This window comes from Salmo trutta, chromosome 6 (genome assembly GCF_901001165.1).
Source record: "Salmo trutta chromosome 6, fSalTru1.1, whole genome shotgun sequence".
NCBI lineage: Eukaryota > Metazoa > Chordata > Actinopteri > Salmoniformes > Salmonidae > Salmo > Salmo trutta.
Genome location: NC_042962.1, coordinates 13,910,869 through 13,928,008, shown reverse-complemented (window position 1 = coordinate 13,928,008; position 17,140 = coordinate 13,910,869). Strand labels below are relative to the sequence as shown.

General features: G+C 44.4%; 1 protein-coding gene across 1 annotated transcript; it reads right to left on the bottom strand.

Annotated features, from left to right (window-relative positions):
- Positions 1-3,818: 3,818 nt before the first annotated feature.
- Positions 3,819-16,918, bottom strand: LOC115195480 (protein shisa-2-like). The gene is made up of 2 exons (XM_029755364.1): positions 15,571-16,918; positions 3,819-4,849 (listed from the first exon to the last, which is right to left on the bottom strand). The coding sequence occupies exons 1-2, from the start codon at positions 15,875-15,877 to the stop codon at positions 4,269-4,271; spliced, it is 888 nt and encodes a 295-aa protein (XP_029611224.1). The 5' UTR covers positions 15,878-16,918; the 3' UTR covers positions 3,819-4,268.
- Between the last annotated feature and the right edge of the window lie 222 nt (positions 16,919-17,140).

Genomic DNA, 17,140 nt, shown 5'->3' with positions numbered 1-17,140 from the left:
TTTTGTGGTTCGGCTCCTGCTGGCTGTCAGTTTTTACACTTGGGAGTGTTGTTTCTGTAGTTGTAGTTCTCGCCTCGTCTCTAAGCGTGTTAAAATCTCACAGCTCCAGCCAGGACCGAGTCAGCCATGGTGCTAGTCTTATGGCTACAGACGTTGCCTCTCTAACCTAACCATGGAACCTGAGTGTTGTGTGGACTGGTGGTGGTGGTGGTGGTGGTGGGGGGTGGTGCTAAATGGATGGTTTAAGAACAGACATGGCCCAAACGACTGTGAGGTTAGCAGTATATTTCCTTTCTTAAGCCAGGCAAAACCTCAGCAATGTGTGTTTTCCTTATTCTAGAAAGGTGTTAGATGGTAGCAGTAACTTCAGGCAGAATGGACATATGACTCCATGAGAGTTTGGACTCGGCTTCATATTTATTTATTATAATTCATATGAAAAATGGCACACGGAGCAGGTACACATTCAACTACACACACACACACACACACACACACACACACACACACACACACACACACACACACAGCTGATCATACAGACACACACACACAGCTGATCATACAGACATTGTGCTTGAAATCCGTGATACACACAGTCAGATTAGTCCGCTTTGGGACATTTATGCACTTCTGCAATGTCATGAACTGGCACTTAGGGCTGAGTTGTGTGTACAGAACCTGTTCTTAAGCAAGAGGGATTCCAGAATCCAAAAGGCCCCTTTAAGACTAGCCACCCAATTTGGCGGCAGTTGTGACTTTGTAGGTATTTTTCTACCCTGCTGAGGTGAAAAGAATTGATTCAAAATGTTGGAAATACCCTGAAACCTTCCAACAAAACTCCAGTCTACCTTCAGTTTGCACAGAGGGACACACACACTTCTTTCACAGGAGGGAGGCTTAGTGAAGGGGAACAGTTTGACTGCATTATTAACTCTGCCGTCTTCAGAAGGCTGCCGATCACAGCTACACAGAGAGAAAACACGGCACTCCTGTTCAGTCTCACACCTCCTTTCACCTTTCGGGAACATTTATTTCCAAATCCTTGTGTGAGTGTTTGTGTATTTTCTTGTGTGTGTGAGCGTGTGTGTATTTCTGCTCAGGGCAGTGGTGTGTGTGTGTGTGTGTGTGGTGGGTGGGGGTAGAGCGTCACAGTCTGTGTCCTGTGTTCACTTCATTGGACTTTAACCGGTCTACAGGGAGAGAGGGACTGCTTTTCACATCCCACCACCTGCATTTCCCATTACACACCACATATACTCATATACACATATCCTCACACACGTACACTCATAGTACATCTGTTAACATACAGCCATTCAGCACCACATATTGCTCACGCACACACAGCACATACTGTACAAATGAAGAGTTTCATTCCAAAACGCTAACCATTTTCAGAAATGTTAGTAAATGAGCTTTTATTGTTGAAAGAAATGTTTCCCCTATCTAATCATGGCATGGGCTTGTTCAATGACATGTGTTTCAAATCTATTACTTCATGGTTTCATTTCAGAGACAAATAATCATGTTTTTTTTGCAAAATGCTATATATCCACCTCACTCTGAGAGAGATAAGTAGTACTGCTAGTTTTTACACAGTCACATATTACAAAGAAGTAGTAATTATACATTTCTGACATCAATATAAAAAAAATACAAAAGATATCAATACGGTAATATGGCATCTGTATAAAACATTTACATTTGACATTTTAGTCATTTAGCTGATGCTCTTATCCAGAGAGACTTACAGTGACAGTGCATTCATCTTTAGATAGCAAGGTGAGACAACCACATCAGTGAAATAAACAGTACACCAACATTCCATTACAGCCAAACAATGGATACATAGCATTTTATTTTTTTACATTTTCATTTTCATATACATCTAAAATCTATTAATACAAAAAAATCTGAAAACAGTAATATTTTACACACACATTAAAGTACCCATAAACTATCATTTCTGATTTAAAAAAAAACACATGAAAAATTGGTTGATATAGCGTTTTGGAAATAAACTCTTCATATATTCACAATTCACATACAGTACACACACAGGACACAGCACCTCACAACCTGTACTGTACATACACACATTCCCTCATTTACACATACAACAAATACTACATGGACAAACTTCAAGATGTTAAACCCATGTGCGTGCAGTGCCTTGCAAAAGTATTCATCCCCCTTGGTGTTTTTCCTATTTTGTTGTATTACAACCTGTAATTTAAATAGATTTTTATTTGGATTTTATGTAATGAACATACACAAATTTAGTCCAAATTGGTGAAGTGAAATGAAAAATAAAACTTGTTTAAAAACGGAGAAGTGGTGCTATGAAGCCCCTAAATAAGATCTGGTGCAACCAATTACCTTCAGAAGTCACATAATTAGTTAGATTGCACACAGGTGGACTTTAAGTGTCACATGATCTGTTCCATGATCTCAATAAATATATATATATATATATATATTTATACGCCTGTTCTGAAAGGCCCCAGTCTGCAACACCACTAAGCAAGGGGCACCACCAAGCAAGCGGCACCATGAAGACCAAGGAGTTCTCCAAACAGGTCAGGGACAAAGTTGTGGAGAAGTACAGATCAGGGTTGGGTTATAAAAAAATATCCGAAACTTTGAACATCCCACGGAGCACCATTAAATCCATTATTAAAAAATGGAAAGAATATGGCACCACAACAAACCTGCCAAGAGAGGGCCGCCCACCAGAACTCACGGACCAGGCAAGGAGGGCAGTAATCAGAGGCAACAAAGAGACCAAAGATAACCCTGAAGGAGCTGCAAAGCTCCACAGTGGAGATTGGAGTATCTGTCCATAGGACCACTTTAAGCCATACACTCCACAGAGCTTGGCTTTACGGAAGAGTGACCAGAAAAAAGCCATTGCTTAAAGAAAAAAATAAGCAAACGCGTTTGGTGTTCGCCAAAAGGCATGTGGGAGACTCCCCAAACATATGGAAGAAGGTACCCTGGTCAGATGAAACTAAAATTGAGCTTTTAGGCCGTCAAGGAAAACGCTATGTCTGGCGCAAATCCAACACCTCGCATCACCCTGAGAACACCATCCATGCTGTGGGGATGTTTTTCATCGGCAGGGACTGGGAAACTGGTTAGAATTGATCGAATGATGGATGGCGCTAAATACAGGGGAATTCTTGAAGGAAACCTGTTTCAGTCTTCCAGAGATTTGAGACTGGGACGGAGGTTCACCTTCCATTAGGACAATAACCCTGAGCATACTGCTAAAGCAACACTTGAGTGTTTAAGGGGAAACATTTAAATGTCTTGGAATGGCCTAGTCAAAGCCCAGACCTCAATCCAATTGAGAATCTGTGGTATGACTTAAAGATTGCTGTCCACCAGCGGAACCCATCCAACATGAAGGAGCTGGAGCAGTTTTGCCTTGAAGAATTGGCTAAAGTCCCAGTGGCTAGATGTGCCAAGCTTATAGAGACATACCCCAAGAGACTTGCAGCTGTAATTGCTGCAAAAGGTGGCTCTATAAAGTATTGACTTTGGGGGGGGCGAATAGTTATGCATGCTCAAGTTTTCTGTTTTTTTGTTTTATTTCTTGTTTGTTTCACAAGAAAAAAAAATTGCATCTTCAAAGTGGTAGACATGTTGTGTAAATCAAATGATATAAACCTCCCAAAAATGTATTTTAATTCCAGGTTGTAAGGCAACAAAATAGGAAAAATGCCAAGGGGTTGAATACTTTCGCAAGCCAGTGTATGCTGAGACCGTTGGCCATGGTGAGTAGTATGACCCCTCTATGTGATTGTGTTTTCTTGATTGAGGACATCCAAACAGATGTACCCCTTTCTTGTCCTCGCATACTCCATCTTGGGGTGAGGTCGACTCAGTCAGAATGATTACCCTGAGGCAACGTAATATCACACACATCCCACTGGGCACAGAAGTCAATTCAACGTCTATTCCACGTTGGTTCAACGTCATTTCATTGAAATAATGTGGAAACATCGTTGATTCAACCAGTGTGTGCCCAGTGGGATGTAGGACAGACACACGCAACACACTGTGGCTGGTTAGGCACAGATCCCAGCTTGGGTTTTACGAGTCCTCTGTGTGAGCCAGAGTCCATATCATTCTCTCTCCAAGCTGGCGAGCTCCCAATGTCCCCATAAGGTTTCTCACGCAATCTCCGTAAGATTTTCTGGCAGAGTTCCACAAAGTCCTCTCATGGTCTGTTACACACAGTCACCAAAATGGCCCCTTCCTCAAACTGTTACTGGAGGGTACTTCTGCTCACTGGTGACACTGGCCACACTGGTGGGTGGGGGGTAGGGAGACTGCAGCTGTCTGTAGCCCCCCTGGGTGGGGTCCAGGTAGACCCCCTGGGGCGGGGACATGTGGTGGGTGGCGTAGCCGATATACTGGGGGTGGATGAACTGTCCCTGGTGGGGCATGATCTGGGTGGCCTGCTGGCAGTTGAGCACGGAGAAGTTGGTGGGCATGTTGACGAAAACACTGGCGTCTGGAGGGAGACAGCAGGAGGCCTGGGTGCGCATCATGGGCTGGGGGGCCGGGCGAGGCGCCTGGGCAGGAGGGGCAGAGGAACTGGACGATGTGGCTGTGCTTGATTGGCGGGAGGAGGAACCGCGAGACGTGCCCACACTGGCCATCATGGGAATGGTCTCAAGTAGACGGCCGCCACCAGACCCGCCTCCTCCCCCGCCCCCTGATGACAATTCCTGTTTGGGGCGGAGACAGCGGCAGCAGCACACGGCAACGACGGAACCCACCAGGACGAAGGCCACGAATACAGAGCCCACGATCAGGAAGGGAACGTAGATGGGTACTGGAGAGAGAGAGAGAGAGAGAGGTATTGTCAGTGATCTGATGATAACACATGGATTTTCAACAAAAAACGTGTCTGTTCTCTTTTTCTCATTATCAAATATACAGTATGACAGGAATGACAGTATGATAGGAATCAAGCAGCAGGCTCATTCCCTCTATAACAAGTAGAGCAGAGCGAGGACAGAACTTCCTCAGACCATAACCACTTACGCCCTCAGAGAAAACAAACTGAACACAGTACAACAGCATCATGATGAAGTGGTTTATTTCTGCCATCAAGACATTTGACATGATTTTGGAAAATACACTCGTTGTTTGAATGAGTAAAGTTGAAAGACTACAAGTCAACCACCATGAGTCAACCACCATGAGTCAACCACCATGAGTCAACCACCATGAGTCAACCACCATGAGGAAACCACCATGAGTCAACCACCATGAGGAGTCAACCACCATGAGGAGTCAACCACCATGAGGAGTCAACCACCATGAGGAGTCAACCACCATGAGGAGTCAACCACCATGAGGAGTCAACCACCATGAGGAGTCAACCACCATGAGGAGTCAACCACCATGAGGAGTCAACCACCATGAGGAGTCAACCTCCATGAGGAGTCAACCACCATGAGGAGTCAACCACCATGAGGAGTCAACCACCATGAGGAGTCAACCACCATGAGGAGTCAACCTCCATGAGGAGTCAACCTCCATGAGGAGTCAACCTCCATGAGGAGTCAACCTCCATGAGGAGTCAACCACCATGAGTCAACCACCATGAGTCAACCTCCATGAGGAGTCAACCACCATGAGGAGTCAACCACCATGAGGAGTCAACCACCATGAGGAGTCAACCACCATGAGGAGTCAACCACCATGAGGAGTCAACCACCATGAGGAGTCAACCACCATGAGTCAACCACCATGAGGAGTCAACCACCATGAGGAGTCAACCACCATGAGGAGTCAACCACCATGAGTCAACCACCATGAGGAGTCAACCATCATGAGTCAACCACCATGAGTCAACCACCATGAGTCAACCAGGTTGTCTAGAGTTTAAACCAAGAGCTTTTACAGTCACATGTTTCAACCTTGCCCACAAACCCAAATCTCCCACGTGAGTGAAGGAGAGGTGGAGTGAGACAACGAGACAAAAGAGAAAAGATGGAGACAAAAGGAGAGGAAGAAAGGGATAGACAGAGGTGGACTAGTGGCGTGTCCCCAGGGGGCCCCAGGCCCTCATTAGTACTTATCAACTTTGTTTTCATCTGTTATAATCCTGCACGCCCAGCTGTGACCCCAACCCCCACCGACCCTGCACCCGTGTGTGTGTGTGTGTGTGTGTGTGTGTGTGTGTGTGTGTGTGTGTGTGTGTGTGTGTGTGTGTGATCTGTGTTTATGTCTGTGTGAGGGGGGATTCTGTCTCATACCAAAGTTATGCAGACAGAATTTGTTATATGGGTACTCCTGCCCTTTTCCCATATATAAATCCACATCACGCCAGGCCCTTCAAGACAAAATAGTCACTTAAACTGTATAGAGGCAGCATTAAGACATATTGAGAGTGGCATTAACGGTGGCTGGTTTGGAGACGTGAAACAGGCCACATTACAGGCCTAATTCCATCCATATTTTCAGTATTATAAAGGCCAACCTTGCAGTGGGGCTCTAATGTACACTACATCTATCTTTCTGTAACTGTGTTTAATATAACCCCTGTGACTCTGGACATGAAACAGGCTACTGTGTGTTAGATCTGCATGATTCTGTGATAATTAGCATATCATTTACCCCTCAAAGTACCATAACAGAGTACACAGCTGTTTTTCTACCATGTGTCTACTGTAAATCAGCTCCAGGAAGTACAGTAATCACATTATGAGCATTAGACCGTCTTCCTGTTGTAGTGATTGAAGATGACTTGCTAATCAAGCAGTAGGCTAACTCTCTTACAGAGTGAGGTAGATAATGGCAGTGTAGCCTACTACAGTGTAAACAAGGTGGTTCATACTAAATGTTTGTTTTTTTGGGAGGTAACTTTTGACCCAACAGTGAGCACTCATGGGGAATGTTGGCAGCAATGGGCCGAGAGGTGTTACACACACACACACATCCTTTTGGAGCACAATGAGGAACCTGTTATATTACAACTGATTTCATGCGTTGTATTGTTCCTCTGGTGAAGTTGCTCATTTTCCAGTTTGAATATTCCAGTGTTGTGGAGTGTAACCCTGAGAAAGGCAGTGACTCGGTCGCTCTGTTGTTTTCTTTTTCTGTCTTGTCTGTCTGTCTGTCTGTCTGTCTGTCTGTCTGTCTGTCTGTCTGTCTGTCTGTCTGTCTGTCTGTCTGTCTGTCTGTCTGTCTGTCTGTCTGTCTGTCTGTCTGTCTCTCTTTCTCGTAGCAACATCAAAAGCATTTCTAAGGACCTTTATAGAACTCTAAAGTCTGAAGCTATAGGCACTCCCCACTGGTCACAGACGTCAATTCAACATCTATTCCACGTTGGTTCAACATAATTTATTTGAAATGACTCCGAAACAACGTTGATTCAACCAGTGTGTGCCCAGTCAGCCAATAGATTACTGTAATTCTGGGACAACAGACCAACTGGAAAGTGACTTCACTGCCATTTTCAACCTCTCCCTGACCGAGTCTGTAATGTTTCAAGCAGACCACCATAGTCCCTGTGCCCAAAAAAGCGAAGGGAACCTGACTAAATGTTTGTTGGTTTGTTTGGTAATGCCACTGTCAGCCAGAGAAATATGCTGAGAAGGATTATCACCACAGTAAGCAAGGTACTTGGAGTCAAACAGACAGGCCTGGATGAGATCTTTAAGGTCAGGGCCCTCCACAAGGTACTTGGAGTCAAACAGACAGGCCTGGATGAGATCTTTAAGGTCAGGGCCCTCCACAAGGTACTTGGAGTCAAACAGACAGGCCTGGATGAGATCTTTAAGGTCAGGGCCCTCCACAAGGTACTTGGAGTCAAACAGACAGGCCTGGATGAGATCTTTAAGGTCAGGGCCCTCCACAAGGTACTTGGAGTCAAACAGACAGGCCTGGATGAGATCTTTAAGGTCAGGGCCCTCCACAAGGTACTTGGAGTCAAACAGACAGGCCTGGATGAGGTCTTTAAGGTCAGGGCCCTCCACAAGGTACTTGGAGTCAAACAGACAGGCCTGGATGAGGTCTTTAAGGTCAGGGCCCTCCACAAGGCTCACAAAATCATTTTAGACCTAAGCCACCCCCTGTACCCGGACATTGATCTACTCCCCTCTGAGCGCAGGTATAGGGCATCCCTCGGTAGGAAAAACACAACTAAACAATCATTTGTGCCAGGTGTGATATCCCTCCAAAATGCTTGGGGCTAATGTTCCTATCCACCCAGTAAGGCCAGCAGGATAATGTTCCTATCCACTCAGTAAGGCCAGCAGGATAATGTTCCTATCCACTCAGTAAGGCCAGCAGGCTAATGTTCCTATCCACTCAGTAAGGCCAGCAGGGTAATGTTCCTATCCACCCAGTAAGGCCAGCAGGCTAATGTTCCTATTCACCCAGTAAGGCCAGCAGGCTAATGTTCCTATCCACCCGGTAAGGCCAGCAGGCTAATGTTCCTATTCACCCAGTAAGGCCAGCAGGCTAATGTTCCTATCCACCCAGTAAGGCCAGCAGGCTAATGTTCCTATCCACCCAGTAAGGCCAGCAGGCTAATGTTCCTATCCACCCAGTAAGGCCAGCAGGCTAATGTTCCTATTCACCCAGTAAGGCCAGCAGGCTAATGTTCCTATTCACCCAGTAAGGCCAGCAGGCTAATGTTCCTATCCACCCAGTAAGGCCAGCAGGATAATGTTCCTATAGACCCAGTAAGGCCAGCAGGCTAATGTTCCTATCCACCCAGTAAGGCCAGCAGGCTAATGTTCCTATCCACTCAGTAAGGCCAGCAGGATAATGTTCCTATAGACCCAGTAAGGCCAGCAGGCTAATGTTCCTATCCACCCAGTATGGCCAGCAGGCTAATGTTCCTATCCACTCAGTAAGGCCAGCAGGATAATGTTCCTATAGACCCAGTAAGGCCAGCAGGCTAATGTTCCTATCCACCCAGTAAGGCCAGCAGGCTAATGTTCCTATCCACCCAGTAAGGCCAGCAGGCTAATGTTCCTATCCACCCAGTAAGGCCAGCAGGCTAATGTTCCTATCCACCCAGTAAGGCCAGCAGGCTAATGTTCCTATCCACCCAGTAAGGCCAGCAGGCTAATGTTCCTATCCTAAGTCGGAAGTTTACATACACTTAGGTTGGAGTCATTAAAACTTGTTTTTCAACCACTCCACAAATTTCTTGTTAACAAACTATAGTTTTGGCAAGTTGGTTAGGACATCTACTTTGCGCATGACACAAGTAATTTTTCCAACAATTGTTTACAGACAGATTATTTCACTTATAATTCACTGTATCACAATTCCAGTGGGTCAAAAGTTTACATACACCAAGTTGACAGTACATTTTAAACAGCTTGGAAAATTCCAGAAAATTATGTCATGGCTTTAGAAGCTTATGATAGGCTAATTGACATAATTTAAGTCAATTGGAAGTGTACCTGTGGATGTATTTTAAGGCCTGCCTTCAAACTCAGTGACTCTTTGCTTGACATCATGGGAAAATCAAAAGAAATCAGCCAAGACCTCAGAAAAAGTTTTGTAGACCTCCAGAAGTCTGGTTCATCCTTGGGAGCAATTTCCAAACGCCTGAAGGGACCACGTTCATCTGTACAAACAATAGTACGCAAGTATAAACACCATGGGACCACGCAGCCGTTATACCGTTCAGGAAGGAGACACGTTCTGTATCCTAGAGATTAATGTACTTTGGTGCGAAAAGTGCAAATCAATCCCAGAACAACGGCAAAGGACCTTTTTTTTTACCTTTATTTAACTAGGCAAGTCAGTTATGAACAAATTCTTATTTTCAATGATGGCCTAGGAACAGTAGGTTAAACTGCCTTGTTCAGGGGCAGAACAACAGATTTTTACCTTGTTAGCTCGGGGATTCGATCTTGCAACCTTTCGGTTACTAGTCCAACGCTCTAAACACTAGGCCACTAGGCTACCTGCCACCCCTTGTGAAGATGCTGGAGGAAGCAGGTACAAAAGTATCTATATCCACAGTAAAACAAGTCCTATATCGACATAACCTGAAAGGCCGCTCAGCAAGGAAGAAGCCACTGCTCCAAAACCACCATAAAAAAATCCAGACTACGGTTTGCAACTGCACATGGGGACAAAGATCGTACTTTTTTGAGAAATGTTCTCTGGTCTGATGAAATAAAAATAGAACTGTTTGGCCATAGTGACCATCGTTATGTTTGGAGGAAAAAGGTGGAGGCTTGCAAGCCGGAGAACACCATCCCAACCGTGAAGCACGGGGGTGACAACATCATGTTGTGGGTGTACTTTGTTGCAGGAGGGACTGGTGCACTTCACAAAATAGATGGCATCATGAGGTAGGAAAATTGTGGATATACTTAACCAACATCTCAAGACATCTGTCAGGAAGTTAAAGCTTGGTCGCAAATGGATCTTCCAAATGGACAATGACCCCAAGCATACTTCCAAAGTTGTGGCAAAATGGCTTAAGGACAACAAAGTCAAGGTATTGGAGTGGCCATCACGAAGCCCTGACCTCAAGCCTATAGAAAATGTGTGGGCAGAACTGAAAAAGCGTGTGCGAGCAAGGAGGCCTACAAACTTGACTCAGTTACACCAGCTCTGTCAGGAGGAATAGGCCAAAATTCGCTCAACTTATTGTGGGAAGCTTGTGGAAGGCTACACGAAACGTTTTACCCAAGTTAAACAATTTAAAGGCAATGCTACGAAATACCAATTGACTGTATGTAAACTTCTGACCCACTGGAAATGTGATGAAAGAAATAAAAGCTGAAATAAATAATTCTCTCTACTATTATTCTGACATTTCACATTCTTAAAATAAAGTGGTGATCCTAACTGACCTAAAACAGGGAATTTTTCCTTGGATTAAATGTCAGGAATTGTGAAAAACTGAGTTTAAATGTATTTGGATAAGGTGTATGTAAACTTCCAACTTCAAATGTAACTGTTATGAAAGTTGTACTGTCCATTTGTTTTGTATTTTAACGGCCCTTTAAACGTGTACATGACACTGTAACAACATTTCCCCATGGGGACAAAAGAGTCAGTAAAGTAAATTACTACCACCCATTGCACTCACGTCAATAGCCATGAAGTGCTTTGAAAGGCTGGTCATGACTCACATTAACACCATCATCCCAGAAACACTAGACCCACTCCAATTCGCATACCGCCCCAACAGATCCACAGATGACGCAATCTCAATCGCACTCCACACTGCCCTTTCCCACCTGGACAAAAGGAACAGCTATGTGAGAATGCTGTTCATTGACTACAGCTCAGTGTTCAACACCATAGTGCCAAGAAAGCTCATCACTAAGCTAAGGACTCTGGGAGTAAACACCTTCCTCTGTAACTGGATCCTGAACTTCCTGACGGGCCGTGCTCAGTCCCCTCCTGTACTCCCTGTTCACCCACATTTGCGTGGCCGAGCACGATTCCAACACCATCATTAAGTTTGCTGACAAAACAACAGTGGTAGGCCTGATCACCGACAACGATGAGACGGCCTATAGGGAGGAGGTCAGAGACCTGGCGGTGTGGTGCCAGAACAACAACATCTCCCTCAATGTGAGCAAGACAAAGGAGCTGATCGTGGACTACAGGAAAAGGAGGGCCAAACAGGCCCCCATTAACATTGACGGGGCTTAAGTTCTACAGCTGCACCATCGAGAGTATCCTGACCTGTTGCATCACCGCCTGGTATGGCAACTGCCCGGCATCCGACCGTAAGACGCTACAGAGGGTAGTGCATATGGCCCAGTACATCACTGGGGCCAAGCTTCCTGCCATTCAGGACCTATATACTAGGCGGTGTCAGAGGAAGGCCCCAAAAATTGTCAAAAACTCCAGTCACCCAATTCATAGACGGCAAGTGGTACCGGAGCGCCAAGTCTAGGTCCAAAATTCTCCTTAACAGCTTCTACCCCCAAGCCATAAGACTGCTGAACAATTAATCAATTGGCCTCCCAGACTGTTTACATTGACCCCCCCCCCCCTCCTCCCGCTACTCACTGTTTATTATCTATGCATAGTCACTTTACCCCTACCTACATGTACAAATTAACTCGACTAACCTGTATATAGCCTCGTTATTGTTATTTTATTGTGTTACTTTTTATTTTATTTTTTACTTTATTTTACTTAATAAAAATTTCCTTAACTCTATTTATTGAACTGCATTATTGGTTAAGGGCTTGTAAGTCTACACCTGTTGTATTCTGCGCATGTGACAAATAAAATGTTATTTGATTTGAACAGATCCTAGATTAGATTTAGTCAAGATAGATTACAGAAGAGGCTGAGACACTACGACATCAGTAACCTGAGACCATGACCTATTTCCTACTGAACAGCAACAGTGTCAGTTTAAATATCTCGCAGCCAGATAATCCCAGGGGTCCTCTCCTCTCCTGAATCCCACACATGTTCCTTAATGTTGAATGTTAGGCTTTGTTTGTTGTTGTTAATGCATATATAATATCCTCCTCTGGGTTATTCATTGACGTGGCTGTGTGTATCTTTGCTTCATGATTAATAGGTTGCCCTGTAGATGAACAATGTATAAAATGTACAAACGGTGCCTTGCACGACAAAATACTTCCTTTTTGGCTCTTGGCAGAAAAACCCTCCATACTTTTAGTTATTTTGGCCGCTGTCCACTGTATGAAAATGTAAATAGCTCTTTCTGGAGTGATAAAGGCTGATTGTTTCAACAAATGCCAAGAGAGAAGCATACTGTTGGTTACTCTACAGGAAAGGCATGCTCTGTTGATGCACATGTTTAATATCTGGACTAAGTCTAGCCAACTATTTTTTTATTTAAAAAAATTACCATTGCAAGATTTTGGAGTCATAGTAAATGTGCCTCTCATTTTGCATAATTCAATGATGTAATTTCTATTTTCTTCCTATAGACTCTGATGTTAAGAAAAAGATGGAAACATTTTGGAAACCACAGATTAAGACCTAACAGTTTAGACCTTTAAGTTTTTCTGCGAATCTACTTTCAATTCAAATGATGAAGAGTTATGACCTCTGTCCCTCCAATCACACCCAATTATTAATACTAAGTCACTACTAAACCTGAGATCAGGTTACAATGTGTCATTATTATGGGCTTCCGTTCCGTGGGTTATATGGACACCCTAGCAATCCGCAACATAAAAAGGCCCGCAGAAAATCATGTGAAGGTAACCAGACAAACAGACGTCACTTTAGCTCAGCAAACTTCAGGAACACTCAAGGGATGCCCACTCTCGAGGTGTTCTGGATGGAAATCAACACGCAAGCGCGGGGAAATGATCCATATCGCGATTTGTTTTTATGAACAGAGCTGTCAGCGCCGTTGCGAACCACTGCCCTAAAGATCCGGTCAAGTCCAAACATGATCCTCATGGGGACAGAGCTCCTGCTCTGCATTCCCTGCGGCGCGCGCTTTTGTTAGAGCTAGAACAAACACAGCTATTTATAACGCAACACAGCACAATTTGCCATTTGTGAGTGAGTGGGCAGTTAGTTGACTTTCTGGTGTCCACTGTCTCTGTAGCCGAAATACTCATGCAACCCTCACCTGCCACGTTGCATGCGAGAGCATTGAAACATACATTTACACATCACATTTACATTTTAGTCAGTTAGCAGATGCTCTTATCCTGAGCCATTTACAGGAGCAATTAGGGTTAAGGGCCTTGCTCAAGGGCACATCGACGTGCATGAACCACCTTCTGCTGAAGCTAAGTGCTAAAATAGATGGCGGCAGGTAGTCTAGTGGTTAGAATGTTGGGCCAGTAACTGAAAGGTAACTAGTTTGAATACCCAATCCAACAAGGTGCATAATCAGCAAGGCACTTAACCCTAATTTCCCCCAGGGGTGCTGTACTACTATGGCTGACCCTGTAAAACAACACATTTCACTGTACCTATCATACTACTATGGCTGACCCTGTAAAACAACACATTACACTGTACCTATCATACTACTATGGCTGACCCTGTAAAACAACACATTTCACTGTACCTATCTGCTGTATGTGCCAATAAAACATCTATTATTGTATCTGACTAAATCAACATGTTCAGATTGTGGCTGGTGTAACCATGCTGTGAGACTACCATCATTGAAGTCCTTTGTGTTGACAAGGGGCACAAGGGGCATTGCACAAAACAAAGTAGTCATCTCTAACCAATCAGAGTATCAAAGTAGTCATCTCTAACCAATCAGAGTATCAAAGTAGTCATCTCTAACCAATCAGAGTATCAAAGTAGTCATCTCTAACCAATCAGAGTATCAAAGTAGTCATCTCTAACCAATCAGAGTATCAAAGCAGTCATCTCTAACCAATCAGAGTATCAAAGTAGTCATCTCTAACCAATCAGAGTATCAAAGTAGTCATCTCTAACCAATCAGAGTATCAAAGTAGTCATCTCTAACCAATCAGAGTATCAAAGTAGTCATCTCTAACCAATCAGAGTATCAAAGCAGTCATCTCTAACCAATCAGAGTATCAAAGTAGTCATCTCTAACCAATCAGAGTATCAAAGTAGTCATCTCTAACCAATCAGAGTATCAAAGTAGTCATCTCTAACCAATCAGAGTATCAAAGTAGTCATCTCTAACCAATCAGAGTATCAAAGTAGTCATCTCTAACCAATCAGAGTATCAAAGTAGTCATCTCTAACCAATCAGAGTATCAAAGTAGTCATCTCTAACCAATCAGAGTATCAAAGTAGTCATCTCTAACCAATCAGAGTATCAAAGTAGTCATCTCTAACCAATCAGAGTATCAAAGTAGTCATCTCTAACCAATCAGAGTATCAAAGTAGTCATCTCTAACCAATCAGAGTATCAAAGTAGTCATCTCTAACCAATCAGAGTATCAAAGTCAATGAAGAATTTTCAAACTCCTGTTTTACACAAGTGTGTTCTGGCTCTGGCCCAACCCATCGGTTCATTGACCAATCAGATTGCCCCGAATGTGTTCACGTTTGGTGAAGCGTTGGGGGTACTCAGATCCAGACTCGTTACAGAGAAGAAACTAATGTCCGTGGGCGTGGCGTAGCGTTTGGCCGGAGTAGGGAGTCTGGGTAACCAGGCAAACTCCTCTGCAGCTGTCGCTGCCAACTGAAGCGGGATATCGGCCTATTGCATCTATTTAAGCGATTGTAAAGATCCCAGATAGAGAGAGTGTTTGGAAAAACTACAACATACTCAAATGTTTGAAATAATGAAGAACCCCATACCTCCAACTTAAATTAGACCTGTGTCATTTGTTCTAGTCCTGGGCCAGTGTAGCCTAACCTTTAAACTTAGGCAATTAGGCCCACTCTTTCTGCCTCACTCTCAACTACTTGGAAATGCAATATTGCTGGTGTATAACAATTAAGTTATACAATTTAAACTAGGTCAGTATTAAATCTAGTTTATAAAATACATTATAATTTTGAGCAGACAATGAGAGCTTTGCAGCCTTAAGGCAGAGCGTTTGGCAGGCACACAGCTGCTATGACCCCTAAAGCTGACCGTGCTGGGCCAGACAGAGACAGAGTTCTTACCTGCGCCCGTATCCTTGTTCTCCTTGCTGTTGGTGCCCGGTTCCTGGGCTTGCTTGTCGTTTTCACAAGTCCCCTGGTCCAGCCGTGCTTCAGTGCTGGAGCAGCAGTACCGGAGCTCGCATTTCCCGCAGCAGATGATGGCATCCTCACCATCGAACTTCTCGGGGCACTGGAAGCCCTCTCTCCAGGTGCCCTGGGTGTCATGCCAACCGTGACAGTACTCTCCACTCGCCTTAACGTCAATAATAACCAGGAGTAGAGTTACAACCACGATGACAGACATTGGGAGACCTCGGCCACCCCACATCCCGACCCCGGTATCCGTGTGGGCGCGCTATAAGAGACTGAGGGTTTATTTATCTTCCTCTACGGCTCGAACCTGGTTAACGGAGTGATACGGTGGATGGATACAATTAAAGAAAGAGTGGCGACAAAGTGGAGACAAAACAAAACGTCTTTGAAACTGTCATTTGACAGTTGAATTCCGTGCATAGCCTAATTCAATAGATCCACACATTTGTCACCAAAGCGCCCCTTTTCAAAGTATCCACTGTCCGAAGTTTATCACAAGATTCCAAGTAGTTTATTTACGATTTTTGGGAAAATAAACCATGATACCCAGAACATAAATACATTTGACACCAATCTTATAAATAGCCTATTTTTTCATAGAGCTTATTTCACTGTCCATTCCACGGCTCAGCTCTGCGAGTCCCAGGAAACATCAATCCAGGCTGAACGGAATCCCTCTGGCACGGAAGCGAGGCTGTCCATGTTCTCCTGAAAATGCACTTCTCGGATGACTTTCCCCCAAATAGCAGCGAAACCAACACTGGCTTTACATGTAATCCATACCGCCCTGCGAGTGTTCTCACGAAATCTTCCTCTGTCCAGTCCACCAGCCCAGCAAGTTGTGTTTCTCCTCTTCTAATGCATGTCGATCAACTCCTCCAAACGTTTCTACAGTAGACTAACGTATAGAAAAGTAGACCATGAGACTAAATTCGAACAGAGCATGTTATTCACGGTTTCTTGGGGATAGTCTACGTCAGAAAGATCCGTGCAAGACATGTCAATTTTGCACCCATTCATACAGTATTTCCTCCCAGTCCGAGTCCATCTAGGTCGAGAGCGCTTCGAATCAGCGTGTCCAGTTTCAATGAAAGGTGGGCAACAGTTAAACTTCCGCTTGCGCATTGGTCACTGACATGTTCCTAGACTTTTCAGTGCTCAGCCAGCCAGCCAGTTGTCAGTGTGAACAAGTGTCACTGCGCTCAGTTCTGAAGAGCCCCTCCGCTTTCCGAGGGTAGCCCCCGTGCGGTGTTGGGTGTGGTTACCCCCTTGGGACCCCTGCGCGCACAATGGAAGGCCCGATTGTTGAATGGAGTGCACGTATTGACTGCTGGCCGAGAGTAGCTCTCACTCATACATTATCACCTTAAACTGACTTGTGTGCATAAAAACTATGGCCAAGACACACGCACACACACACACAAACACACACGCACACATAGTTGGATGTTAATAGGCCTTATCAAGTGAATACCATTACCTACCTACTTATCTTATT